The sequence below is a fragment of the Botryllus schlosseri genome, chromosome 14 (genome assembly GCF_051294905.1).
Source record: "Botryllus schlosseri isolate E-star chromosome 14, Bs_hap1, whole genome shotgun sequence".
Lineage (NCBI taxonomy): Eukaryota > Metazoa > Chordata > Ascidiacea > Stolidobranchia > Styelidae > Botryllus > Botryllus schlosseri.
The window spans coordinates 3,672,297-3,700,248 of NC_137249.1; the positions used below are offsets into that span (position 1 = coordinate 3,672,297).

The 27,952-nt window shown below is 41.0% G+C and overlaps 5 protein-coding genes across 10 annotated transcripts in view; 2 read left to right on the forward strand and 3 right to left on the reverse strand.

The window, feature by feature from the left end:
- Window positions 1–2,496: 2,496 nt before the first annotated feature.
- The window catches only part of LOC145455240 (uncharacterized), a 158,244-nt gene continuing 132,788 nt past the window's right edge, over window positions 2,497–27,952 (forward strand). For 5 of the 6 annotated variants that reach the window (XM_080333186.1, XM_080333189.1, XM_080333188.1 and 2 more), the window contains exon 1: window positions 2,497–2,512. The gene's annotated coding sequence lies outside the window, so the exon portion shown is untranslated. The remainder of the gene's footprint in view (window positions 2,513–27,952) is intronic. The other variant, XM_080333185.1, reaches the window with a different exon arrangement.
- LOC145455251 (pre-mRNA-splicing factor 18-like) lies at window positions 3,651–12,131 on the forward strand. Its single transcript, XM_080333200.1, has 7 exons — window positions 3,651–3,762; window positions 4,019–4,201; window positions 5,462–5,596; window positions 5,664–5,789; window positions 7,275–7,343; window positions 7,409–7,621; window positions 9,732–12,131. Exons 1-7 carry the CDS (start codon window positions 3,688–3,690, stop codon window positions 9,981–9,983), a joined length of 1,053 nt encoding a protein of 350 aa, XP_080189326.1. The 5' UTR covers window positions 3,651–3,687; the 3' UTR covers window positions 9,984–12,131.
- On the reverse strand, window positions 9,973–12,130 carry LOC145455252 (vacuolar protein sorting-associated protein 37B-like). Its single transcript, XM_080333201.1, has one exon. The coding sequence runs from the start codon at window positions 12,128–12,130 to the stop codon at window positions 11,375–11,377; it is 756 nt and encodes a 251-aa protein (XP_080189327.1). The 3' UTR covers window positions 9,973–11,374.
- Window positions 12,177–14,843, reverse strand: LOC145455254 (phosphoserine phosphatase-like). The gene has a single exon (XM_080333203.1). It carries the CDS (start codon window positions 14,741–14,743, stop codon window positions 14,069–14,071), a length of 675 nt encoding a protein of 224 aa, XP_080189329.1. The 5' UTR covers window positions 14,744–14,843; the 3' UTR covers window positions 12,177–14,068.
- Window positions 21,934–22,686, reverse strand: LOC145455975 (vacuolar protein sorting-associated protein 37B-like). Its single transcript, XM_080334003.1, has one exon. The coding sequence runs from the start codon at window positions 22,684–22,686 to the stop codon at window positions 21,934–21,936; it is 753 nt and encodes a 250-aa protein (XP_080190129.1).

Sequence of the window (27,952 nt, forward strand, 5' to 3'; positions counted from 1 at the left end):
TCTGTCGAGACCAAAATTATTATTCAAGTCGACGTCCCAAGGGTCGAACTGGGGCCCTAATTGTGTCCGGATTACGGAAATTTCGGAAATGTCAGATTTCAATTCGATTCTAATGAGATATATGTAGAGTCCGGAGCGTAATTCTTTTTGAAATGGATTCTACTAGTCTGGCCGCTTCTATCGAGACCAAAATCATTATTCAAGTCGAGGTCCCAAGGGTCGAACTGGGGCCCTAATTGTGTCCGGATTACGGAAATTTCGAAAATGTCAAATTTAAATTCGATTCTAATGAGATATATGTAGAGTCCGGAGCGTAATTCTTTTTGAAATGGATTCTACTAGTCTGGCCGCTTCTATCGAGACCAAAATCATTATTCAAGTCGAGGTCCCAAGGGTCGAACTGGGGCCCTAATGGTGTCCGGATTACCGAAATTTCGAAAATGTCAAATTTCAATTCGATTCTAATGAGATATATGTAGAGTCCGGAGCGTAATTCTTTTTGAAATGGATTCTACTAGTCTGGCCGCTTCTATCGAGACCAAAATCATTATTCAAGTCGAGGTCCCAAGGGTCGAACTGGGGCCCTAATTGTGTCCGGATTTCGGAAATTTCGGAAATGTCAAATTTCAATTCGATTCTAATGAGATATATGTAGAGTCCGGAGCGTAATTCTTTTTGAAATGGATTCTACTAGTCTGGCCGCTTCTATCGAGACCAAAATCATTATTCAAGTCGAGGTCCCAAGGGTCGAACTGGGGCCCTAATGGTGTCCGGATTACCGAAATTTCGGAAATGTCAAATTTCAATTCGATTCTAATGAGATATATGTAGAGTCCGGAGCGTAATTCTTTTTGAAATAGATTCTACTAGTCTGGACGCTTCTATCGAGACCAAAATCATTATTCAAGTCGAGGTCCCAAGGGTCGAACTGGGGCCCTAATTGTGTCCGGATTACCGAAATTTCGAAAATGTCAAATTTCAATTCGATTCTAATGAGATATATGTAGAGTCCGGAGCGTAATTCTTTTTGAAATGGATTCTACTAGTCTGGCCGCTTCTATCGAGACCAAAATCATTATTCAAGTCGAGGTCCCAAGGGTCGAACTGGGGCCCTAATTGTGTCCGGATTTCGGAAATTTCGGAAATGTCAAATTTCAATTCGATTCTAATGAGATATATGTAGAGTCCGGAGCGTAATTCTTTTTGAAATGGATTCTACTAGTCTGGCCGCTTCTATCGAGACCAAAATCATTATTCAAGTCGAGGTCCCAAGGGTCGAACTGGGGCCCTAATGGTGTCCGGATTACCGAAATTTCGGAAATGTCAAATTTCAATTCGATTCTAATGAGATATATGTAGAGTCCGGAGCGTAATTCTTTTTGAAATAGATTCTACTAGTCTGGCCGCTTCTATCGAGACCAAAATCATTATTCAAGTCGAGGTCCCAAGGGTCGAACTGGGGCCCTAATTGTGTCCGGATTACCGAAATTTCGAAAATGTCAAATTTCAATTCGATTCTAATGAGATATATGTAGAGTCCGGAGCCCAATTCTTTTTGAAATGGATTTTATCAGTCTGGCCGCTTCTATCGAGACCAAAATCATTATTCAAGTCGAGGTCCCAAGGGTCGAACTGGGGCCCTAATTGTGTCCGGATTACCGAAATTTCGAAAATGTCAAATTTCAATTCGATTCTAATGAGATATATGTAGAGTCCGGAGCCCAATTCTTTTTGAAATGGATTTTATCAGTCTGGCCGCTTCTATCGAGACCAAAATCATTATTCAAGTCGAGGTCCCAAGGGTCGAACTGGGGCCCTAATTGTGTCCGGATTACCGAAATTTCGAAAATGTCCGATTTCAATTCGATTCTAATGAGATGTATGTAGAGTCCGGAGCCTAAATCTTTTAAAAAAGTGTTCTACTATTCGTCGTGATCATATATTCGAGAAAATGATGATTCTTCGTAGCAGCCGCCGGTGTCAAATCATTCCCGCACTCTTCGAAATATATTTATACCCAAGGATAGTCGATAGACATGGTCTGTTGAGCGTTATCACCGACACATTTCTTACGATTCAACTGCAAAATATTCAGTCAAACGGCTGTGTAGTAGGTATCTCTTCGTCTTCTTAAAATTGTTTTTTCGTCATAATACTTGGAAATACACCCGAAAACGGTCGTTTACGTGCATTTGTCATTGAATACATCACCAAGAAACAGTATGGCAAGAGGTTCCTGAATATGCCGATGTAATTTCCAAAGCACAAAATGTAATGACACCCAAGTATATTTTCATGATTCACACAATCACCGATTTTCGCCAAAAATTCTAATAGAATCACAGTGGTAGCGAAACCCCTAAAAGTTTTTGTTTTTGTTATGACTTGCGAAATGGTAATGGAGAGTTTGCTCCTCTCTACTCATTCATTTATTTCGGCACAAATCACCACAGGGCAGAGGTACTATAATAAGAAAGGAAGGAATCGAAACGGAGGATTTGGTTGTATTAAGGTAAGCATCGGCCTGGCTGATGCGGAACCCTTGTGGTACAACCGATACTTCCAATCACTTGCACACCCAGGAGAAGTATGGCCGTCAGGCCGTCATGCTCCGACCCCCGGGATCTCGTCAGCTTGACTGGCCAGTATCCCAGTCACAAGCATGGTGGCGGCGGGACAAGCCTCCGCAGACGCCCCCAGCCAAAGCCTGCTTGTGACAGCTGCTAGTACCAAAAGTGAGAGAAACACAGAAGGGAAAGCAACCAGAAGTAACCTGAAGATGGGAGCTCTTGGGTACGTTTGGACCCAGAGTGGAATCGGTGGCAACGGCACGCGCAACGTCACGCGAGCATTATCATCAGATCACGCCAACTAATGAATTATGATGACGTCACAAAGTGATACCAGAGTCCAAATACAGAATAAGGCGCTTGCGCTTCACAATGAACACAAGCAAGCATGGCATTTGCGCAACAGCGAATATACGGCGTAACCCGAGTCCGGCGTATACCAGGTCTATTTCAGCACATTGTGACGTTTAATAAGTAATTCAGTATCGAATCAGAACTAAAAATATTTCCGTCACGCGGATGAAATTTTCCAATCACGCGGGAAATCCGTCTGGCACGCACAACATGTTGTCGAAAACAACCACCGATTCCAGTCTGGGTTTGGACCCAGGAGTGACCTATTAAAGGCGCTTGTGGATAGTTCATGGTGTGATGCCATGATACTGCCACAAGCGTAACGGGGTGGAGGTTTTACTGCGGTTCCTCCAGGTTACCCCTAAAAAAAAAAAAAAAAAAAAAATCGAAACGTCAAATATTTGGCCTAATGAAGGAAAAGGACATGAATGAAACCATTGTTAATAATTAGTGCCAGTGCCAGCCATGCTGCCTATTATATACCTATCGCCACCGTTCTTTTACCATGTCGGCAATGTCTGAATATATTCAGTAGGATAGATATTACAGTTGGTATAATCACGACATCAGGTTAATTATTATATTCTGCCTACTTCCCCCTGGTAATTGAAGTAATTATTGACAAAAATATTGGGAGAGACAAATGATGTTCGGAATCCAAAAAAGAGCTGGAGATTCTGATGGTCGATTATAGTGGTGATGCTGATGTATAATTTACTAATACAGTCGTTGTTCTCTAGCATAAGAAACTATTTCCTCGGTGATGGATTTCGCAGCCATATTGAATAGTGAAGTCAGTCGCAAGAGGAAGATTGTTGAAGATAAGAAAATACTTGATGTAAGTATATATATCATGATCACCCGGTTATTGTTTCCATAAGTCATAAAAAAATGCATGAAGTTTCCCATTCTAATTTTATGGGCTTTATAATATAGAGACATGCCTTCGAAGTTTTCTCAATTTCAATGCTGAAAGGAAATCGATACCAACTTTTTCTTGTTGCTTTACATCAGATTTTTTCGCAGAAAATTTTAGTTTGAATGTATATCTTCTTTGATGCACTATCCTGTTATAATAAATGTCGTTTTCAAAGGGAAAGAAAGGTTTTTTCAAAAGAGGAGATTTGGCCGAGAAAGAACGGGAAGACTATGAAAGACGACATAATATTCACAGGGAAGAACCTGAAACGGTCAAGAGGCGAATTTCACTGTCCGATTCATTAGCAGGAATTGGACCAGATAAGGGCAAGCTACCTATGACACTGTCAAGACAAGAGGTATTTATAAGCCTATCCTGTATAACATTCAAGTGAATTTGACAATACTAACTTGACAATTACTAACTTGCAATACAGTACTTAATCCAGTTTTTATGCCAAACAACTTTCAGGGCTTCTTGGAGGTACAGAAATTCAATATACAATTGAATTGTATATTCATATTGAAATGAACCCAAATTTTTCGGCCAACGTTCATCAGGGGTAATCGTCATCAAATAGTAGAGAATGGGAAAGAACATTGTATATCAACAATCGTATCGCAAAATATGACGTCTTAAATTTTGTAAAGTTCAAAGTAGTTTTGATATGTTTGCATCACTTTACGAGTGAAATTGTCATCGCAACCTGGCAGAATAGCCCCTGAATCACAGGAACCGAATATACGTTGGAAAATTTCGCCCATTTGTAAAGTCATTAATCCTGTTGTGTTGGTGGCAGAGATGCAGCACCTTGAAATTTCAAATGTAGACACGTCCGATTGATTGCTGAAATTATGCTCTCTCTTGTCTAAATTTACTTTTGAAACTACTTCAGCAGACTACTTCTTTGCCTACTTCCACTTCAAGTAGTTTTGAAATATCTGGGAACTCATTATTCTACTTGTAATTGAGTAGAAATTTATGGTGCTACTTCTACTTGAGTACAAACCCTGGCTACTTTCACCACAAGTGATTATATTTCATCATCGCTGTAATACAATATATATTTGATTGAAGTTACAAGATTTAAGCGCTGGAGAAAAAGTCAATGCCTCTCAAATCTCAAGTCGGGAGAAGCCGTTCGCACTTTCATTTGGGTGCCTTGGAGTCGGCATTTATCAAAATATGCCAACGAAGTCTGTGCCTGTACCATCTAAAAATAGTAGGCCCACATTAAACTTTAAAAGCTCTCTCTTCACTCCGATTATTCGAAATTTCATTCTTGTGACGTCATATTTACTGATACAATTGTTGATAGCCTATACAATGTTCTTTCCAATTCTCTACTAGTTGCTGACGAGTGTCAGCCTATAATATTCGGGTTCATTTCAATATGAATATATTATTCAAATCTCAAGTTATTCGGGATGCCATTTCATTTTGCATCACAATTGCAGTTGACGCCACGCTCATCAGATGGCAGGACAGCTTGCTGATCAAATATGACACAGTTGCTGTATAACCTATACTTCGAATAGAATTGTGTTAAAATCATGTTTCATTACATAGTGCGAGTTGGGCTGACAAATTGAAGGTTTCAATTGCTATGTACTTTCAGGTAGTGAAAAGGTTACGCGAAAGGAATGAACCAACGCGTCTCTTTGGGGAATCTGATTATGAAGCTTTCCAGCGACTGCGAAAACTGGAAATCATGACTCCTGAAGTTAACAAAGGCCAAAGAAATGATTTTCAAGTATGGCATAGAAATACCACCATTATACCATTGTACTAATACAACCTGATTGTTCTTAATGTGTTAGGACGCTATGGGGCAACTTGAACAAGAAGATCTCGATAAAATCATTAAAGAACAGAATGGTCACGGCGGTAAGGGAGAGTCCAGTTTTGTAATCAAAGATGATGGTGTCACTATAGAATCGTTACTGGTGAGTAATAGTGTATTCAATTGATTGTCCATTTTCAAATTTAAGATACTGGTGTTCTTTTGTGTATATTTCATATTAATGCAGACTCATTTGTCGTTGCTTTAGGCCAATAACAGTAGGAATAGCAACAGAATCGTAAAAAATCGAATGGTGAAGTAAATTTACTAAATATCTTACGAGCGATGTTACCAAGTCACAAGTTTATCTCACTTTCATGGTTTTGACTCGGGTCAAGTCACCGACAGGATGGCGTAATGGTGAAGCGTCCGGCTTTTTGATCGGTAGGTCGTGGGTTCGATCCCCGGCCGGGTCAGACCAAAGACCTGATTTGTAACACTGGTATCCATGACTTCCCTGCTTGGCGCTCATGCATTACTGGGATAGCATGGAGGGGTGGTGCAGGACTTAGAAAGCCGTAAAGGCTATATCTGCACTTCCTTGTCCAGTGGCATATGCACATCATGCACTCATGGTATGCATATGCACAGATCGTGTGTATGTGTATCATGAGTCGGTGTATGAGCTGCAAAAAACATCAAGGACAAAAATAAACTACGTCCTTTCCTTTCCAAGTCGAATCATTTACAATTTACCACCAAGGCAAGTCCTAGTCATGAAGCAAAGGGTCGAGTCCGAGTCATTGTGTTCAGTTTTGAGTTCAGGTCATGTTCCAACCAATTCTTTACAACTATGCTTTGGCAGGATTGTAATGACTCGAGTCGAGTCACAATTTTCTGATGACTCGACTTGACTCGAGTGATTTTTTAAAATACGGAAATGACTCGACTCGAGTCAATCTGTGTATTAACTCGACTTGGACTCGAGTCATTGCGAATGACTCGAACCAAGTCATTGACTCGAGACTCAGACGGCCGAGACCGACATTTCATTGTAATTCCGAAGCCAACACACTATTGGAATTTCGTCTGTTGGTACTGGTACTTGAAAAGGCGACCAGAAACTGCTAAGAGTGGGCAAAATTGGTATATTTTAAATGTGAACCATTCGATATCACCAAACAGAGTTATAAAAAGTGGGTTTACCAAGACTTAACTGGAAACTGAGCAGTGAACACAACGACTTGGACTCGACCCTCTGCTCGCTGACTTGGACTCGGTGGTGAATTGAAATGACTCGACTTGACTCGAGTCAAAACTATAAATGTGAGATTGACTTGTGACTCGGAGCCTTGTGACTTGGTTACAACCCTGTGCTTTGGACGCCTTGCATTCATAAGATATGCTACTAATTTCGTCACCTTTAACAGCTTCTGACCCTGTTTTTCATATACCAGTACTGAAAACAAAATATGAATGATGTAACTCAACTATTCTTTCAAGTTACAATGAAATATCTTTCTTGGCTGTCCTAGTCTTGAGTCATGCGCAAAGACTTGAGTACAGGTCGAGTCAATACATAATTAGACTCGAGTCAAGTCACCAAGAAATTGCGACTCGAGTGATTACAGCCCTCTCTTACATGCAGGAAATGAAAGCGGGACTTGATAAAGACAATGAGGACCATAACACAGAAGTGATTTTGAAAACACTCCAGGTAACTTTAATTCATGAAACCAGTCCAATTTTCGTCATTTTAATGCCGCCTGTATGCGCTGATAGTTTCTTCTCAAAGTATGGGCTCAAGAACTGAACAGCGTACCGTCGGAGAAAAAAAGGCAGATTCAAGTCCGGACCCAACTGGCAATACACAAGCAGACGCAGGGTTACCTCGGGCCGTTGTTCATGCTTTTGAAGAAAAAGAAAGTGGGATCGGACATATTGGCGTACTTGACTAAAATTACGAAACACATCTTGGAGAGAGATTACGTTGCGGTATGTAAACTTGCGATGGTACGAATTAGGAAAAATGTGGTTCCATTCTGCCATAGGCTTTAATCAGGTAGTGTTTCATTATTCTACTTGATCAGCAATCATTTGGGCAACTATCTTGACTCTACCGGGAACTATTCAGAGGTGGTTAGTATCAAAGTACTTCAACTTTTACGAAGTACTTCAAGTAGATTTAGCTTTACCATATGTCCTCCTTTATAGCTTTGAGATCCAGGGCTGTAACCAAGTCACAAGTCAATCTCAGTGTTATGGTTATGACCCGAGTCATTTTCCATTCGCCACCGAGTCAAGTCCAAGTCAGTGAGTAATGAATCGATTCCAAGTCATTGTGTTCACCAGGGTTGTAATGACTCGAGTCACGTTTTTCAGATGACTCGACTTTACTCGAGTCATTTTCTCAACATACGGGAATGACTCGACTCGAGTGAATTTGTGTATTGACTCGACTTGGACTCGAGTCATTGCACATGACTCGAGACTCAGGAGGCCAATACCGGCGTTTCATTGTAATTTTGAGGAATAGTAAAGTAATCGCACTATTGGGATTTCAAATATTGGTACTGGTAATTGAAAATGCGTCCAGAAACTGCTAAAGATGACAAAAATTAGTATATTATAAATGCGAACCATTCGCTATCACCAAACAGAGTTATAAAAAGTGGATTTAACAAGCCTTTAACTGGAAACTGGGCAGTCAACACAATGACTTGGACTCGACTCGAGTCATAATACCATGACTCGGACTCGACCCTCTGCTCGATGACTTGGACTCGGTGATGAATTGAAAATGACTCGACTTGACTCGAGTCAAAACTATAAAACTGAGATTGACTTGCGACTCGGAGCCTTGTGACTTGGTTACAACCCTGGTGTTCACAGTTCAATATTGAGTTCAAACTGGTTCAAGTCACTTTATTCAACTCTGCTCCAGTGATATAGCATGACTTGCATTCATAATATCGAAATTCTCCTCAGTCCTAACAGTTTCTGGCCTTATTTTCCAAGTTTCAGGACTGATAGACAAAATACCCATCGTGTGGTGACTTTACTATTCTTCGAAGTTACAATGTCTTGTCTGTCCTAGTCTTGAGTCATGCACAATGACTCGAGAGTCATTACACAAATTGACTCAAGTCGTGTCATTTTATGCATTTAAAGAATGACTCGGGTAAAGTCGAATCACCAAAAAATCGTGACTCAGTCATTACAGCCCTGTTGAGATCCATGCAATCGTACAGAGACGACTGATATATGCGATAATATATGTGAAATCTGAAAAAGGTCAAACCTACCCACAATACTTTGAGGTGGGTCATATTCGGCAGCAGAATAAAAAAAATGACATTTTTTAGTCAACACATCAGTAAAATTTCCAAATTCCCCGTGATCATGTTACTTCATGTTTTGTGATCTGTAAAAAGTGCCCTCTTTTTAGGATCTCAAAATATGGTAACCCTAAGTAGATATTGCCTTCTCTCACTACTTCCGTAATTGGTTTTGATTTGAGACCACTGCTACTTTTACTTGAGTTTTTTTAGGCCAAACTAGGCCTGGAAATTGCTATTTCTACTTGAGAGAAATTGAGAGTCTTACTTCTACTTCTGTACCGACGTTGACTACTTTGACCACCATTTCAAATATACTTGAGGAGCATCAACGTTGGCTATCTCGGCCCATCCAGAAAGTTTGTGCAATGTGCAGTCAGCAACTATCTCGACTCTACCAGGAAATGTTTCATTATTCTACTTAAGCAGCACCACTTTCACCAACTATCTGAACTCTACCAGGAACTATATATATCATGATTCCACTTCGGTAGCTACTATTTCGACCTGACCAAGCATTTTTTCATTATTCTACTTCAATAGTATATTCATATTGAAATGAATCAGAATATTTTGGGATGACACTCGTCAGGAATAATCGTCAGCAACATGTAGATAATTTGAAGGAACCTTTGTATATAAACAACCGTATCACAAAATATGGCGTCAAATTTCGAAAAATCTGGGCGAAGAGAGTGCTTAAGCTTAACATACTGCTCCTCATTGAGCTACAATCTATGTTGCATTAACCAGGATTACATTTACAGGCGAACGACGTCTATCTACAAATGGCTATTGGAAACGCTCCCTGGCCGATTGGCGTCACCATGGTCGGCATCCACGCTAGGACGGGAAGAGAAAAGATCTTCTCCCAACAGATAGCCCATGTACTCAATGACGAAACACAACGGAAGTACATCCAAGGCCTAAAAAGACTGATGACGGTCTGCCAAAGAAACTTTCCGACTGACCCTTCAAAATCAGTTGAATACAAAGCGACAAATCCCATACCGTCATGATATATTTATTGCCCGAGTCCACCAGTGGTTCTCAAACTGGGAGGCGTGAACGCATCATAGTTAGTGATATTTGTACAGCCCAGATTTCATATTTGAGATTTCTCTGATCAACAGTCATAACTTCCATGCGATCGAACAATCCGTTGGGACTGCTTGCTTTGTGATGTGACGATAATGGGGGCGCGAAATTTTTTACTGTCATAGATGAGGGGTGCGTCTAAAAAAGTTTGAGAACCACCGCTCTAGACCATGTTGAAGTCGAATGTGAAAATAGACCTGCAAAAATCACCAGATGAATAATGCGGCGTATACTGTATTGATGCACAAGATAAAACAATAGTTAGGCCTATTAAGAGATAGTCGAATTTACACTGTCAATATCGTACACCCTGCGCTGTCTGGAGATCTGAAACGCCTCCACTGGATTGAAGTATCACAGTTAAATAAACCGTTACCATGAATTGATGTAGGCTACCCGGTATCCTTTTACCAACCTAAAACCCATCGAGGGCCACTTTCCAAATTTTGTAGTGGCATCAATTCAATATCGATATAAAATAGGCTACAGCTTAGCAACCACGTTTTAAAACTTCATATTAGTACAACGCAGTGTTATCTTACATACGCGACGGGCACAGCTACCACGAAAGAAGTAATATTTTATCAAAGGAATACAAATAAAACCAAATCATGATGATCAATTTCATTTTATTCTGAACTCTGGGCTTGTGTACGGTATCTGGCAACGCTTTTCAGCGACTACGGAATTGATATTCCGGCTGGGGAGAAACGCGACTAGCTGAAAGACCATGTCCACATAAAGCTTGATTTCATGGCGAAGCCTCAAGCCGTTTACTAAGCGTCCATCGATCGGTCTTGGCAGATTTTAGGCCATTGCGCGCCAAGGCAAAATGCTAATTCATATCAACTGATTTTCCCTCGATGGAATGCTGTTGCCATGGCTAAAGTCGTTCAAGCGGGTGAGGAATATTGATGGCACAGGAGAACAGTTCATTTGAAAATAACAACAATATGTTGAAACTGTAATCATTTCAGCATTTGGTGACCCCTGTTTCAACACATGAAATTGTTGTCTGGTAACACACCAAATTGATAGAGATAGATAGAGATAGATATTTTCATATTTAATTAAATAAAGCAGAAAATATTCGGGTTGATTTCCATATGAATGTATTATTTTTAATAGAGAATTGATCACACTCCTGGGTTATGTATGCAGCTAGGCAAAAATATTCAAGTACTCGAATCTGAATTTAGCATTAATTCTAATAATTCGAGTCGAGCATTGGAAGATGACTCGCAGAGTACTGAAACTGACACTTTTTTTCGTTCTTTTTATGATGTCATAAATGACAGCCAGCCCTAGCTATTTACCACTTATAATTGCTGTATTGTTGCTGACTCGGGTATGCTTGGTGAGTTTGTGGATAGGATGATGACTGGTGCATGCCGTGTGGTGGCACTGGATATCCCGGGGCACCGTGTGGCGCCGCAGTGTATCCACCAGGTGGGGGGTACGGCAGGTCGCCCGTTGGGTGCTGTCTGGTTACGTTTGGAAATGAGCCAGGCCTATCGGCACGCTGTATGGGCTGAGGAGGAGGGTTATGTACTTCCCTTCTTCTCATATCTAAAATTAGTTCTCTCATTTTATCGACCTTTGCTCTCCGAGTGTGTGCGGCTTTACGAATTTGCTTGAACTCTGAAATGAAATCGTCAGCCTTGATATGTTTATCATAAAGCTTTTCTGCTAGAGATTCAGTCTGTTCCTCTGTTTCCGCAAGCTTAGCTTGTAATACTGCTAGCATCGAGTCCAGGTTATCCTCCTTTGATAATGACGCCATTTTTCCACGGTTCATTTGGTAAGATTCGTGAAGTCCTCGTAATGCGTCGTATTTCATGCCGAGATCGCTTTTCTTCTGAAGCAGCTCTGGTTCTTTGCCGAGATTATGGTCGGCTATGCTGCGATTTTCCGCCATCACCATTTCCTTGTCTAATTTGCTTCTTTTGAACCGATCGTCGTCCATTATGACTTGGTTGATTTTGGTCTCGTCGTCCATCAACTCTTGGAGTTCAGCCATTGATAAGTCATGAAGCAGACCAGTGAAATCACAATCCATCTTGGACATTTAGATAGCGGGTAGCCTACTTCAAAAAGTCCAATGCATATTATGATCTGAAAAGTGGTAATTTTGCGGGATCAATTGCACATACCCTGGAATTAGCAGCAGAATCGCAATGCAGTATACGTGTGGACTATACAGATTTTTTGATAACTACCACAAAGATTCAATTTAAAAGCACTAATGAACATGGAACGATAATTAAAATAATCGGTCTGCGCACCATTGTATTCAAATTACAATTATAGCAACACAGCATTTTCCAAATTAGATTAGAATTACTGAAATCGTGAAAACTTGAACTAATTTCCGAATTAAAAGGGAATACATTACAACAAATTCAAGTTCAGTTCATTGATATCATAGTCCTGTCGCACCATATATTCAAATAGCATTTTTAAGGAAAACCAAAAATTTGACTGGACTAGAACAGAAACATTTCTCATATTAGACTACCACTGGCATTTCACGTTAATTTGAAAACTAGAATTATCCAGATTTCCAAGTCTGCCATGGACACATGAATAGGTCAACATCATAAATGTGTCTGCAAATATCAAATTACATACCGTAAACCGGAGTAACTTTGGACTTGTGGGTAACATTGGACACTAAGCAGTAGCCAAAAACATTTGGATGGTTACTGATGGAAAAGGGTTGCCGCTGGAAGTATAGTTCTTTTTCATAAGGTAACAGTACCACAAGTACTCTCAATAATAGATGGATTCATTTCACTACCACATAAACTTGATCCAACATTGATAAAATAATGTCGGGGGGGGGGGGGGGGTCAATTTAATCAAAATTGGTGGTTATTAAATTCTTTAAACATATATAGATAGCATGGGAGCCATTAATTCAAAACTTGGCAGCAGATACCTCTAAGTAGTCTTAATCCATGACAATAATCTCAGCGGCCTCACCCATAAATCAATAAAAGAAAATGTGATGTCTGAAGTTACCCCCTCATATTTTATCAGAACGGGGTAACTTTGGACAGTGGAAAATGTGATATTTAGAGCTCTGGAAAGTGGCTGCTTCATCGGTGTCAAAGTGTATCATTAACTATATATTCGTTATGACCTGCCTGATGTCTTTTTGACATGGAATGAGAAGGTTAATAAATTAGGAGTTGCCAATGTATGAAAAAAACGGGTAGGCAATAAGCCGAGAGATTGTAATCGGGCGGAAGCGACTTATCACAAGCTCTTAACGAATATGGCATAAATCGAGACAAAATTAGGGGTATAGGTAAGAACATGCAACGGACCAGACATATACTATTTTGTTTCATTTTTATCCACTGCTCTCATCAACTCTTACCATATGAGACTCATTTAAGAAGTTTCATAAACAATAGAGTGTAAAGACATACAAAAAACTACATTGTCCAAAGTTGCTCCACATGCCGGGGTAACTTGGACACAGATAGTTTACAAAAATACGATACTTATTGATGACCATGGAGATTTTGGATTAGTTAATTCTAATCTTTGCTCCGTAACCCCAGACGTACACAAAGCTTTCCTCCCCTGCACTCTAGCATTTCCAAGATATAAAGCGAAATTGTGAAAAATTGTCCAAAGTCACCCCGGTTTACGGGTACCGCGGTCTCACATCATAATAGTTTTCCAATAACCTATGCCAAGATCAGCAGCGAAATATCTAATAAGAGTCGATTCCAATTTCCAACAGTGTCGTTCTCCCAGCAGTCATTATGGTGTTGATGCTAATAGAACTTGCGAATAAGTTACATTCAAGTAAATAAAAGAATTATTTCCTAATGCAATAAAATTCAAGGCTAGTCCACAAAAAAGTACAGAGCATTGGTTGTTCGAAAGGCACACATGACAATGCAGATACACTATAATAGGCCTACCAAAGCGAGTACCGCACGTAATTACTTACTACTGGCCAATTGCATCATTAAAATTTGTTGAACATTTATAAAACATCAATGATTTCTTGAAAAGAATGAACAAACCAACCAGCCTTTTCTTTGACAAGATTCCTGACTACATTAGCACCAAATCCTATAAATGCATCAGCGGGCGGGCAAGCCTCCAAATCGGTGGCTCCGTCGCCTATCATAACCATGTTTTTAAACCCATGACTGCTCTTAAGTTGAGAGAGCACCTCTGCTTTCCCACCTGATCGACAAGTAGGTTGTTTTTCATCGACACCAGCACACTCGCCTGTGTAGTAATACAAAAACCTGTTGGCTTTGATGTCCTCAGCGGGAATGTCAAGCACCTTTGCAGTCGGGGATATAATTTCGGCAAATCCGCCTGACACTAAATAGACGTGAGCCCCGAGAGACCGTAGTTTCTCAACCAACTTTTTCGCTCCAGGTGTCGGGGATGGACTTCTTGATGCTAAGAATGACTCCAGTCGGTCGCGAGTGGGGTTAATTATAGCGATTCTTTGTGCCAGCGCCTCCTGGAATGTCATATTTCCGTCCATGGCTTCTTTGGTTAGTAGTTTCACTTTGTCTCCGACTTCGAGGTGTTTGGCGAATTCGTCGATGCCTTCATCGGGACATATGGTGCTGTCTACATCAAAGCATACAGCATCAGCCCTTTTTAGAACTGCAATAACTTCCTCTTTCGTACAAGCCATCCCCGAAATTTACAACGAAAAGTTAACGAAACTGACGGAAAAATGGCAAGAATCGAAGTACAGGTCTTGTGCACTGAGCTTTATATAAGGCTGAGCGGAATTTGCAATACTAAACGGCGGACTTAACAGAAATGCGCACCGTGACATTACCGCGTTCTTCTATAGAGATTAAATAACAAACCAGCTAACAAGGGCGTAAGCAGAAAATAAAAATTAGGGAGCGGGCAAAAAACTTATGACGTTAAAGATGCCCCCCTTTTAAAGATATCAAAAATAAAGTAGAAAAGATATGGTTTTGGGCCCTTATTGGGGGAATGACATAATATTTCACCCACAGACATAATTTTTTGAAAGATCTATGTGGTTCTACTTCTACACGAAGTGCGAAAATATTTCAAAGTTAATGGTTGGTTTTGGTCAATAATATTGTTACTTGCACTTGTCTTTCTCGAGTCATTGCACATTTTGACTCGTTTCAAGTCAAATCAATCGATTTTCACAGGTGACTCGAGTCAAGTCAAGTCACTCAATTTTTGGAGGTGACTCGAGTCAAGTCGAGTCAAGTCGAGTCAAGTCGAGTCAAGTCGAGTCAAGTCGAGTCAAGTCGAGTCAAGTCGAGTCAAGTCGAGTCAAGTCGAGTCAAGTCGAGTCAAGTCGAGTCAAGTCGAGTCAAGTCAAGTCAAGTCACGAGTCAAGTCACATTTCAAGTCAAGTTGCCTTTTCGATGTATCTATGAGGCATGATTACGTCATTGCAATTTGCTAGGTCTTTGAAATACAGTTTGAGTGGTCATTGATTCCGAACCGATGAACGAATATAGAGTTAAACTATAGATAACTAACCTACGGATAGATGGGCAGCACGAGAGTCACGGTCGAGTGATGCGACAACGGCAGATTTGTTGTCGCTTCATAGCATGAAACGGGAGCGTAATTGCTAATCCCATAGATGACGACCCGAGCGCTCAAATTAAATAAAGTTGATCTTATTTGAAAGCTACAGTCACGCTGATTCTGATAATATACATTAAATTTTCATCATGGCAATGGAACCACCCCGAAATAGCCTTCAAAATATGAAAATCGGCATTGTTCTAAACAATTGCAACCACGCACGGACCGTTGTTATGGCCATCGTGCTGCGCCGTTGCAATTGTTTTAGAACAATGCCGATTTTCATATTTTGAAGGCTATTTCGGGGTGGTTCCATTGCCTTGATGAAAATTTAATGTATATTATCAGAATCAGCGTGACTGTAGCTTTCAAATAAGATCAACTTTATTTAATTTGAGCGCTCGGGTCGTCATCTATGGGATTAGCAATTACGCTCCCGTTTTATGCTATGAAGCGACAACAAATCTGCCGTTGTCGCATCACTCGACCGTGACTCTCGTGCTGCCCATCTATCCGTAGGTTAGTTATCTATAGTTAAACCATAGTGTCCTATATGGTGTCGACACAGGCAAATCTCACGCCTCATTGAAATTGTATCACGTCACAATTTCCATCTGGCTACAGGCAATTTGACGGTCATTTTTGGCCGGCTTGCCGAGCATTAAATTTGGTAAAACAGGTATCAATCGAAAGCTGACTCTGCACTGATTACGAAAATATAAATTTTATTCCGATCGTGGCCCTGGAACTCCCACAATCAGCCTCGAATTTTTCATTGTTACGGAGATTGGCATTGGGACGCAACAATGCTGTCTGGCGAAACGAGAGAGTAGCTCAAGAGAAAAAGGGCCAAACAGCATTGTTCGGCATTGTTGCGTCCCAATGCCAATCTCCATAACAATGAAAAATTCGAGGCTGATTGTGGGAGTTCCAGGACCACGATCGGAATAAAATTTATATTTTCGTAATCAGTGCAGAGTCAGCTTTCGATTGATACCCGTTTTACCAAATTTAATGCTCGGCAAGCCGGTCAAAAATGACCGTCAAATTGCATGTAGCCAAATGGAAGTTGTGACGTGATACAATTTCACTGAGGCGTGAGATTTGCCTGTGTCGACACCATATAGGACACTATGGTTAAACATACACGCAAGAAGGCGATGTATCGCTCACATATACGTAGAACTGTTAAACTACGTAATTTCATAGCCTCAGTTTATAGTTATCAGACAAAATAGAGAATAGCGAAACGAATTGTTAAGATGCAATACGTTACCCATTTACAAATAGATATGATATACCATTCGAGACTGCGCCAATGATTGAGGACTATATAAACTATATTCGACTTCAATTTCAATAAATTAAGCGGCTTTGTTAAAGTAAGATAAGAATACAGAGAATAGAAATTGACATTTTCTATTCTATTACTTTACCACTAGAGTTACGACAACGTAAGCTCTCATCATCATCATTGGTTTATTAGCAATTTTATCAGTTCAATACACCACAAAAAATGCGATACAATGAAAAGACAGGAAGATGTCGAAGCGACAAGGAGTAGTCTATGGAATCTGACACCCACCTTGGCCTAGGCGATGTAAAGAGGAGGCAAGCACACTGAATGAAAGTAAAGAAGATAGTATAGAAAAAGAATGCGACAAGAAATAGGGCGGCATGTCATGGGAAGCGAGATCGATAGGTCAGTCGTGGTCCGGTAATCTTGAGGATGGACTGTATTTATTTAGTAGTAATTGTTTGTATTTCGACTTGAATGTGGACATGCTCGTCGAATGTCTGATGGCCGGCGGGATACTATTCCACACATCAGGTCCGGCATATTTGATGGAGCGATGATCTTTTCGGTCGATCATATGATATTTGGACGACGTGGACGCGCGTGTGTTGTACTTGTGCGCTTTTGATTCAGAGGTAAAGAAGTCATTGAAATATTCGGGGCAACGACCGCAGTGAAACTGATACATAAACTTGGCGATTTCTAGTTTCCGCATATCTTCTATGTTTAGGACGCCAAATCTCTTCAGCAGCGACTTATTGGATGGGCAGCCAGGCCCCTTTGGAACCCTAGCTATGATTCGGAGTACTTTATGCTGTAGTTTCTGCAGTGGCTTGAGTGCAGTTTTACTGGCAGCCCCCCAACAGAGGATGCCATAATGTAACTTCGATTGGATTAAGGATTTAAAGAGTATCAGAAGAACCCATGCTGGCATGAAGCGCCCAAGGCTGTAGAACAGGCCGCACTTCGGTGATAATTTAGTTTCTAGGGACTGAATATGACTCTTCCAGGACATGTTCGAGTCCAGTAAAACTCCGAGATATTTGGCATTATCTGTGTTGGAAACGGGCTGACCAGCGATATTAACGGTTAGGTTATTTTTTGAATTTACTGTCAGCAATTGCGATTTCGAGGCGTTTATGCAAAGGTTGTTCTGGGCCGTCCACTCATGGACTTTGGGCATTTGGTCACCAGTCAGGGCATCCAGCTCTGCCGTCGAAGATGCGGAAGAGAGGAGGTGAGTATCATCAGCGAACAGAGTGGTGTTCAATGAGGAGGTTTCAAAAATGTCGTTGACATATAAGGTGAAAAGGACCGGTCCAAGTACTGAGCCCTGGGGCACACCACAGGTCACCGGGTGAGGAGAGGACAAGGTGTCTGAGATCGCAACCATTTGTTGGCGTCCAGTGAGGTAACTTTTCATGAGCTCAAGTTGTGGGCCCCGAAGTCCGTAACGCGCCAATTTCGAGATGAGAATTTTATGATCTACGCAGTCAAACGCTTTTTTTAGGTCGAGAAAAATGCTACATCCCACATTTCGCTTCTCTGAGATATCATAGTACTGTTCGGCCACTGTTAGGAGGGCATGAGCGGTTTGGTGTTTGTTTCGGAAGCCAAATTGTTGAGGGGAAATGACAGACATTTTGGCGAGGAATGAGGACAGGCGGGAGAGGAGCAACTTTTCGAATACAATCCCGATGCATGGGAGAACGGATATCGGACGGTAGTTGGTGACATTAGTACTATCCCCAGCTTTGTGTACAGGGACTACTCTGACTTTTTTTAGATAGCTTGGGTAGACTCCATTTTCTATCATGAAGTTGAAAAAATGGGCCATATATTGACCGATATGCAGGCTTATCATTTTTAAAAACCATGATGGGATTTGGTCATAGCCGTCGGCCTTGTGCGATTTCAGTTTGTGGATGGCTACTTCTACTTCGTATTTCGCTCTAAGCTTCGATCACTTCATTTGCGGTCAATATATTTGTGAGAGAACAATCGAGGCTCGGTGAAACGCACGGTCATTGCATGATTGGTCGCTCTCATGGGTTACACAAGCGTTTCGCGAACAATCCGAACATATCCAAGATACAGTGATTTTTATCGACACCGATTACTTGATGACTTGAAATTGACTCGTTAATTTTGCTCCGAGTCACGAGTCAATCCACATTTATGATACGCCGAGTCAAGTCAAGTCAAGTCATTTTAGCAAATTGACTCGAGTCAAGTCAAGTCATGGGAAAAAGGTGACTCGAGTCATCCCAACACTGGGATTGGTCCCCTAGACCCCCTGTTTATATAGCTCAGTGCCCCCTTGCCACGGCTACTCGAAAGTTCGACTTCATTGTCATGTACTCATGTAGGGACACCGTATATATCTGACATAGTGGCGCGAAGAAATTTCCTAATTTATGCCAGAATATTGTCAGTAAAATTAGTAATTGCATATCATACAATTGCCCACGTGATCAGTTTTACCCGTAGAGATGAGGGAGATGGTGTCTTCGAAAGTTCAGGGCACATTAATGATCTAGGCCAGTGGTTCTTAACCTTTTTCATACCGTTACCCCCAAGAAGAAAACGGCGGGATGCAATTACCCCTTTTCAAAAAATACCAAATTACAGCTCACACTCAATTGTAAAACAACACAAAGTGACGTCATAATCACACTGAAATGCCTGTTAAAATATCAAGTCAATGGGAAGGCTTATGCTGTTTTTGTGTTATCCAGTGGTCACATCAAGCCAAAGCGGAGGGTAATAGACAGCATCTCATGTATTGTCAATCGCAAACTTATTTCGATATATCGTTTTGATAGATACCATTGCAGAAAATCTTATTTCATAGCACTAACTTGAAGAAAATTCAATCAGAAAGTTCAGATGCCAATATGACGAGGATTGGTTATTCATTTTGAAGGCGAACTCAAAATGTTTCCAATATCATCCCCTCATTCATCCATCCGAGGCATTTTGATAATGTGAGACCATATTTCTACGATATTGCTATTTCATTATAGGTGTCAAGCTGGACTTGGACTACCTTTGTTGTCTTTCAGTTTGCCAGCATGCGTAACAATATGTGATCCGCATTACTGCAAAATAAATCGGACTTACCTATCACTTTACTAAACTAAACTACATTCGACCCTGTTGTTCATAATCAGTAGTGGTTACTATGATACCACAGCGGGCATGGTGCGTCAAGTGAAACAAAATATATACTCGCAAAAATCTATGTTATCCCACATTCATATTTACGTTTGAAAATATTTCAGTGCAGCGTTATAAGTTTGTAAACCATGTCAATTAGAATTACCCCCCGAAAATTGGTTAATTACCCCTTTGGGGGTAATTACCCCCAGGTTAAGAACCGCTGATCTAGGCCCTACTACACAATTAATTAATTATTATCATCTTCGGCGGGGTCGTTGTTATTAATTAATCGGTTGCATGTTGTTATTTCGCGACCTCCCGGCTGCTAAATGGTTAAAAGATTTTGAAATCGCACTAATGTGCCAGACTATAAATAAAAAGAAGAACCTCTTTCGTGGTATACACACGATTTCAAGTTGACATTTCATCACGGGGTGCTGCATTTTCTCAGATTGCCAAGATAGGACTATTCGGTGCTGACCGTGCACATGGATAAAGAACTGACAATTGGACATGGACATAGACATATCAAAGGTGCTGAAATGCCGAATTGGGGTACTCATACTCATATTAAAATCAAGTCATCTGCGTAGGGCGACATTAAATCGCGCCAAGCGCGAAGAAACATTTCAAGTTTATTGATTCTAACAAAAATTACTACATGAATTTATGTTTATTTACAAAATAATTTTGGTTTGTGCCCCATTCGAGCTCGCTCCCAAATTTGGGGTGTTGTTGGGGGTTTATTCAAAGATTTAGAAGGCACGTAATTATTATCTTGAGCTACTATGTTGATAACACACGGTAAGACTATTCATGAGTTTATGGAGGGTGAGCGTCAGGCCCACCACTTGTAATTACTTACTTGGTTGAAGCATGCAGTTTTTTCGTGACCTCCGGAAAAAGTTGTCGCCACTCAAAAGATCGCTCACACATACCACAACTAATTAAACGAGAAATTTTGTCTTCGGTGAGATGTTCACGATTCCAAATTTGCATTTTTTCATGGGGCGCAATATTTATTGCCCCTGCTCCCGGCACTTGTACCGCGGGACTCAGGTTGCAAGGACTGGGCCATCCCGCGCGATCTTTGGTCAATGTTCTAACGTCAGCGATCTTTCTGGGATCGCACTTAGTGTTGGCTAAAATATATTTGCCTTGGTGTGTCTTTTGGTACTGAAAGGCTGATGCCCAATGGTCCCACAACCGCTAGCAGCACAAACGGTTACAGTTAGATTCAATTTGGTACATCATGCGTATTTTTAATTAGACTTGTCATTGATGACATGCAGTGAAAATGGCCTTGCATAAATCACCAAAGGATTCCCGACACTCGATGAACAGCGCTGCCTATATTTTGTTGATCGATAAGACAAAACAATATTTATTAATAAATGCCATTGTGTGGATTGTCGAATTTAGACTAGCGAGAATTGTTGCTGTAAATATGTTACACGCTGTTACGCTGGCCTTCACTGGATTTTATAGTATCTTAGAAAAATACACCATAATCATGAATAGATGTTGAAATGCTCCTAACAAACAAATTGTTATCTTTGTAACACACCAAGTTGATAAAGAGACTTAGAGGTACAGACATTCAATTTCCAATTGAATAAAATTCTTGTTATATTGAAATAAAACAGAAAATATTCGGGGTGATTTCAATGTGAATGTATGTATCCAATGTATGTATCTTAATCGAGTTCTGAAATTGAAACTTTTCATACTGTTATTATGTTATGTTATGTTATGTTATATACTTGAATACTCAACGCTAAATACTCGATTTAGAATCAAATCACTATGTGAACTCGGATTTGTCCAGCCCAAGTTAATTAAGACTGATATTTCCTGTATTTCAGCCGACTCGGGTACGCTTGGTGAGTTTGTGGATAGGATGATGACTGGTGCATGCCTTGCGATGGATCTGGATATCCCGGGGCACCGTGTGACGCAGCTGGGTATCCACCTGGTGCAAGGTAAGGCGGGTCGCCCGTTGAGTGCTTCTTGCTTACCTTTGGAACCGAGCCAGGCATATCACCAAGCTGTATGGGACGAGGAGCAGGGTTAAGCAGGCCTACGTCCCCTCTTCTCCTCTCAAAAATCAGTTCTCTGATTTTATCGACCTTTGCTCTCCTAGTGTGTGCGGCTTTACGCATTTGCTTGAACTCTGAAATGAAAACGTCGGCTTTGATACGCTTTTCGTAAAACTTTTCTGCGAGAGACTCGGCCATTTCCTCCGTTTCTGTAAGTTTTGCTTGTGATACTGCTAACATAGAGTTTAGGTGGTCTTTCTTTAATAATGGTGCCATTTTTTCATAGCTCATTTGGTAAGATTCATGAAGTTTTCCCAATTCGTCAGATTTATTGCGGAGATCGCTTCTTTTTTGAAGTAACTCTCGTTCTTTACCAAGATTTTGATTCGCTAATCTGCTATTTTCTGCGATGGTCATTTCTTTGTCTAGCTGCGCTTTTTTGAACCGATCATCGTCCATTATGACTTGGTTGATTTTGGTCTCATCCTCCATCAACATCGACAGTTCAGTCATCGATAAGTCATGAAGCTGAGCAGAGAAGTCATAATCCATCTGGGACAGTTGAATAGCTAGCACGTCAAAAAGTCGAATTCATATTGTGATCTAAAAGGACAAAATCGTTACTTTTTGGCATCAATTGCACATAGGCTACCACATAATTAGCAACATAAGGATAATATAGTATGAGTTGTCTACATACAGAATTTGTGATGATATATAGACCGATACTACAGTATCACGTTTAGGGTTGCATTTAAAACAAACATGTTTAAAACAAATGTTTTTTTAAACCATGACGTCACTGATATTCAAGTGTGGCGTCATAGTGGATTGAGATTGACGCTTGAAAATATGGGTAAATATGGTTCCTTTGAAGAAATATCTACTTACTATGGCTGTTGAACCGGCTATTTTGAGCATTGGTTCTCAAACATTTTCAGACACGCTCCCCTTTATGATGGTGAAAAATTTCGCGCCCCCTTATTGTCATATCATAAAATGCAACCGGAATGCTGGCAATCCCAACGGATAGTTCGAGGGCATGGAAGGTTATGACTATAGGAATGGTGTGAACGTGCGAGGTTCACGTTCGCGTTCTGTGTGTGAACCTCGGAAATTTAGAGGTTCGCGTTCACAACAGAACCTTGGTAGGTTCTGCACTGTGAACCTTTTTCATATATTACAATCTTCACTTCATTATAACATCTTTGATTCAAATTTATTGCATTTCAACTGCTGGCCACTCTATGCATGACGCTGCTGGCAGCATTAAAAATCAACACTAAACGAGCATGCACATTGACAATCTCAAAAAATTTACTTGCTCTGTTACAAAAGTTTGCTCGAAATATTCAGCTTTCCGTTGGTGAATATTTAGTGAATCTCTGCTGTGAGTTTGACCCGCAATCACACAACATCACGGACGAAATACGTTGTCAGCGAATGATGCTTATTCAACCAATCAATGAGATTGATATCGTTTTCTGGTTTAAAAATGTAGCAGGCGTACGGAGTCAATCTTGACTTCATATCTTTACTGCATCATTAACACCAAATCCGTGCGATTGAGATGTTGGCTGCTGCTGTATAACTTGTTAATGGGGTAATATCGGTAGCAAGTATAGAGAAACGCGTTTGCACTCTGCTCAATATCAACGCAGCAATACTCAGATGCCGAATACATTGTTCGGTCTGGCCTAGACCATTAAGGCGTAAGCTTGTGTTCTCTGGTAAGTCTTCGTCGAAATTGTTGGCAAAGCGACGGAAGATATTCATTTCATGGGAGTATTATATCCTTTGATTGCTTCAGTTGATACATTTAGCGACGTTTAAAACGCCAATATGTGCTTCAGCATTGTGGCATTATGTGGCCCGAGTATCGCGTACATTAATATAGGCTATCACTTCATTGAAAGATAAGGTTGGAATTAGCATGAAGTGTGTCTGACACACGCAACTTCAAATTGGGGTGCAGTATTTCCCCCCAGGCGTCGCATTTGTACTACTGTCTACTTAGATTATAAGGGCGTAACTATTCGGTGCCGACCATTTCGACGACCTGACATGTCAATATCGAAGGTTTTGGTCGGCGAGAGACGGTCAATTTTGGTCAAGGTTTTATCGCCGCCGATCTTTTTGGCACCGCACTTTGCCCGCCCGCATGTTGGCTAAAACGTCATGTCTTTATGTGACCCGGCGTGCAAGGGGTTGGCCTCGAAATACCAAAGAATCGTATTCCTACACTGTAAAAAATCTGGTAGATTTACAAAGATATCTGTAAGTTTAACAACGAATTACCGGTGGTAGCCGGTAACTGGGCGCAGCTTGTAATTTAAAATTTTGGTGTCTAATATTCCCCTAATTTAGCTGCAAAGTCAATCTACCAGAATTTATTCGCAAAATAACCGACAGTTACTCGTTGCTGCAGTTTGCCAGGCTACTAGCAATATTGATTAGCTTCGAAATCCCTGCAGCCAATGTATATGTGTAACTGAATGTTACTGTGATGTCATTATCGTGGTGATTTGACCGGATTCAACTTGTTCGCGAGATTAGGGTAGGTTTTCTGGAGTTGGGTGAATCTAGTACCAATTTTAGTATAGTGCTTAGTAGGGTGGAAGAAAGTACTGAAAACCGTGGCTAATGTGGTTACACCCTTTGTCACTCGTGCAGCGGGGTTTGCTCGCCTTTACGCCACACACACAGCGCACGCGACGACATTTATTACATCATAGTACATCATTTACTGTACATCATTACAGTACATCATTTTGTCTTATTTACTCCAGCCGACTCATAGGCGAACCGCCTCGCTACAGCACCCTGTCCCGCAATCATTGGATTTTCACAACCCTCAAGTTACATGCCTGCTTTTGCCTGGTTGTAGCTGCTATTGCATGGATTTTGTATTTACTTCCGCATTTTTCTGTACATATCGCTTCTAGGCTTAGTAATCATTTCAATTGTTTGTATCTCGAGATGCTGTCGCAAGCTTATTTCAGCCGCGAAAGTTACCAACGGAGACCATTGGTACGCCACTGATTAGTGGATGACACCGGACGCTCAGGTCACAAGGACATTGAATTACGATTATTATATTAGGGAAATTAAATGAGCTATCCTGCTAACAAATATCGCGCTGACACAAGGAATGCCGAATAACTACAGTCCACGCGGCTCAGTCACAAGGTGCACGATGCAACATACTCAACAACCAACTTCAGCCATCAACTTCGACGTCGAACTCAACCGACATGTCACGAACAAACAACGCATCGCATCTGATACCAGCTAGAGCACAGCTATACGGAACCACCCATCCATTGCCACTGCACCTATCACGCGCGAACCGCCACTGTCAAACGCGGTCCGAGATTCGCACAGAATTGACTCGGTGCATCCACACCACACGCACGTAGCAATCACGCCACCACTCTTGTACTCTGACGCCCAATTGGACCAATTCCCCCTGACCGAGACAATTCCGGCATCTCACAGCACGTACCGATTTGATATTTTTAGACATTATTGTTCTCATCGATTAGAATATTAGATGATCTGAAAGTACTTCTTCCCCACGCGCGCAAACAATTGACCTCTAACGGTACCCCGCGAGGTGATATCTATGTTGGAACTAATTACTTTTTTTCTTGTGTCTTGTAATTGGTATTTTAATTTTTGTACATGTACAATTTGTACATTATAATATTGAAATTCACTCTTGGCAGCCATAAATCAATGATAACTGCATGTTTGCCATCCCTTTTTCGTTTTCCTTTGTGGCAGATACGACCTATAATAATTTGCTTAATTTGGATCTTCCGCTTCACCTATTTCCGTACCTTCTCAAAGAGAGGACCGTGTGGCGGACTCCTGGTCCGTTAACGCAATGACAGTGAAATTCCGGACGTATGGCAACCCTGTACTAGGCCTACTCACCATATCACGGTAACTTAATACTCCTATTTCGATATTCTCTCATTATTCCATGATGAATCTTATGTATAAAAACTGGTTTCCAGGGTTTTAAGATATGAGGCTCTTTCACTCTACCCACGACAATGACGTATCTAAATGAACTCTATCGAGTGTAACTGTACAGTGTACATGTGCAATGTTCATTGAGAATTCACAACCAGGACAGCAGCGGACGCCAGTCAAGATACTGGTACAGCGCAACTGATACTATTTGGTTAGCTACCATTGTACTTCAGGCATAGCAAATCCGTCAATCTGCTGCAATACGCACGCTAGTATTTATCAATTGCACTTTTAAAATTGAATGTATGTATATTGTAGGCCTATAAGGGGTCGGGAACCTTTCTCCACGGAAGAGCGTTATTGACCCAATATTTTCAAATGAAACTCTTTAAAAGCCATTCCTGTCAACGATTACGTCACGATTGAAACTTTGGTGACGTAGTCTGTTGGTTGGTAGCACTAATGCATGGAATTCGTAGTGCACCAAAGTTTATCTGCTCACATGCGTAGGTGGAGCCAAACATGGTCACTACATAGCAGTACATACATGTGATGTAATGATCAGACAGAATATCGAAACGACCACATACGACCGATCCATACATCCAACAAACAACTCAGCGTCCTGGTATTAATGACAAGTTATAACAATCGATCTCTCCACTCAACCCTATGTCACATAGTAAACCAGGCGGAGAGCGCAAATTGATTTACTTTATCACAGCCGATTCGACGCATGAATGTCTAATCATGCATTGTAACGGAGTTTTACAGCAATGCCGTCTGAAATAGTATGCCGCAAAGCAGGAGCCAGTGCGCACTGAGAGGGTGAATGCTTATGCTCAATCGCTTGCGCAGCAATGGCCAACAGGCTTGCGGTTTGCGCTGCTCCTCACTTTCTTCCAGACGGCACTGTTGCGTCACCATACCAAACTCTGTTACAATGCAAACTTAGAGGCTAATTTTGGAGGGTTCCAGGACCATGAGCAATAAAGAATTTGTATTTCGCAATCAGTACCGCGATAGCTTTCGATTGATACCAATTTTATCAAATTTCGCACTCGGCAGTCTATATAGGGTCGCAAGTAGGGATGGGCACGATGATTCGAGTACTCGAATCCGAATCGAGTATTCATTTTAACGATTCGAGTCGAGAAGTAAAAGACGATTTTTCCGAGTACTGAAACTATACGTTCCTCGCCACCGAAAGGTAATTTACTACCCAAAATTATTGTTTTGATACTATTTTCCAATGAGGAAGCTAGCCTTGAAACCTTGATTGATCGTGTCGGAGCATACGAGACACAGTACAACGCTACGAACGTTACTGTATATAACACATTTCCGAAGCCATGACCATCCCACAACGTTGTCAAGAAGTGCAATGAAATCGGTATGGTCGAAAATAATACCAAAGTATCTTTGAAGTGACGTATAGCAGCCGTTGTGTTCTTTGTGGTGGCATAAAAGGTACATATTTGAACTTTGACATAGTACATTCTGTTGTGAAGTCATAATAATATACCGGAATACTCGACTCGACGAGTATTACGTGATTCAGAATCGAATCACTCAGGTACTCGATTTTGCCCAGCCCTAGTCGTAAGTCGCCTTTGGTCAAATGGAAATAATGACGTAACCGATCGCAGTGAGCCGCGAGATTTGCTCTTGTCCACACCATTGTACGACTATGGATAACTGACCTACGGTGGTAGGTTAGTTATCTATGGTAGGACATTATGGTCACAGAGTATCAGACCACTATAGGTGCCGATCAGAGTTGGATCAATTGTAATTTGTAATTGAGCTGAATGTAATTAATTACATTTTGTCATGT

Excerpts from the sequence above, each read along its gene's own strand:
- LOC145455251 (XM_080333200.1), top strand. The coding sequence starts at position 3,688 with ATGGATTTCGCAGCCATATTGAATAGTGAAGTCAGTCGCAAGAGGAAG. Across the intron at positions 3,763-4,018 it reads AAGATAAGAAAATACTTGAT|GGAAAGAAAGGTTTTTTCAA; the intron begins GTAAGTATATAT and ends TCGTTTTCAAAG. Across the intron at positions 5,790-7,274 it reads TCACTATAGAATCGTTACTG|GAAATGAAAGCGGGACTTGA; the intron begins GTGAGTAATAGT and ends TCTTACATGCAG.
- LOC145455252 (XM_080333201.1), bottom strand. The coding sequence starts at position 12,130 with ATGTCCAAGATGGATTGTGATTTCACTGGTCTGCTTCATGACTTATCA.
- LOC145455254 (XM_080333203.1), bottom strand. The coding sequence starts at position 14,743 with ATGGCTTGTACGAAAGAGGAAGTTATTGCAGTTCTAAAAAGGGCTGAT.
- LOC145455975 (XM_080334003.1), bottom strand. The coding sequence starts at position 22,686 with ATGGATTATGACTTCTCTGCTCAGCTTCATGACTTATCGATGACTGAA.